Below are 204 nucleotides of genomic sequence, written 5' to 3' on the forward strand. Positions count from 1 at the left end.
GAGGGAGTGAGAGCGGCGCGATCAGCCGCTGACGGCCCGTGTGTGCCTTGCAGAGCACGTACTGCTCCACCATGGTGCAGCACTGCGAGGCGCTGGGCCGCGCCGTGCAGGTGGTCAACCTGGACCCGGCGGCGGAGCTCTTCAGCTACCCCGTCATGGCAGGGGAGCGCCGGGGGGGCGCCCCCCGTGAACGCCGGGGCGGGC

General features: G+C 73.5%; 1 protein-coding gene across 1 annotated transcript in view; it reads left to right on the forward strand.

The window, feature by feature from the left end:
- Positions 1–56: 56 nt before the first annotated feature.
- Positions 57–204, forward strand: part of GPN3 (GPN-loop GTPase 3) — a 4116-nt gene continuing 3968 nt past the window's right edge. Inside the window, exon 1 of the mRNA XM_009708048.1 lies at positions 57–201. Coding sequence (XP_009706350.1) covers positions 72–201 — 130 coding nt within the window. The 5' untranslated portion in view covers positions 57–71. The remainder of the gene's footprint in view (positions 202–204) is intronic.

Source organism: Cariama cristata, unplaced genomic scaffold (genome assembly GCF_000690535.1).
Source record: "Cariama cristata isolate BGI_N322 unplaced genomic scaffold, ASM69053v1 scaffold30189, whole genome shotgun sequence".
NCBI lineage: Eukaryota > Metazoa > Chordata > Aves > Cariamiformes > Cariamidae > Cariama > Cariama cristata.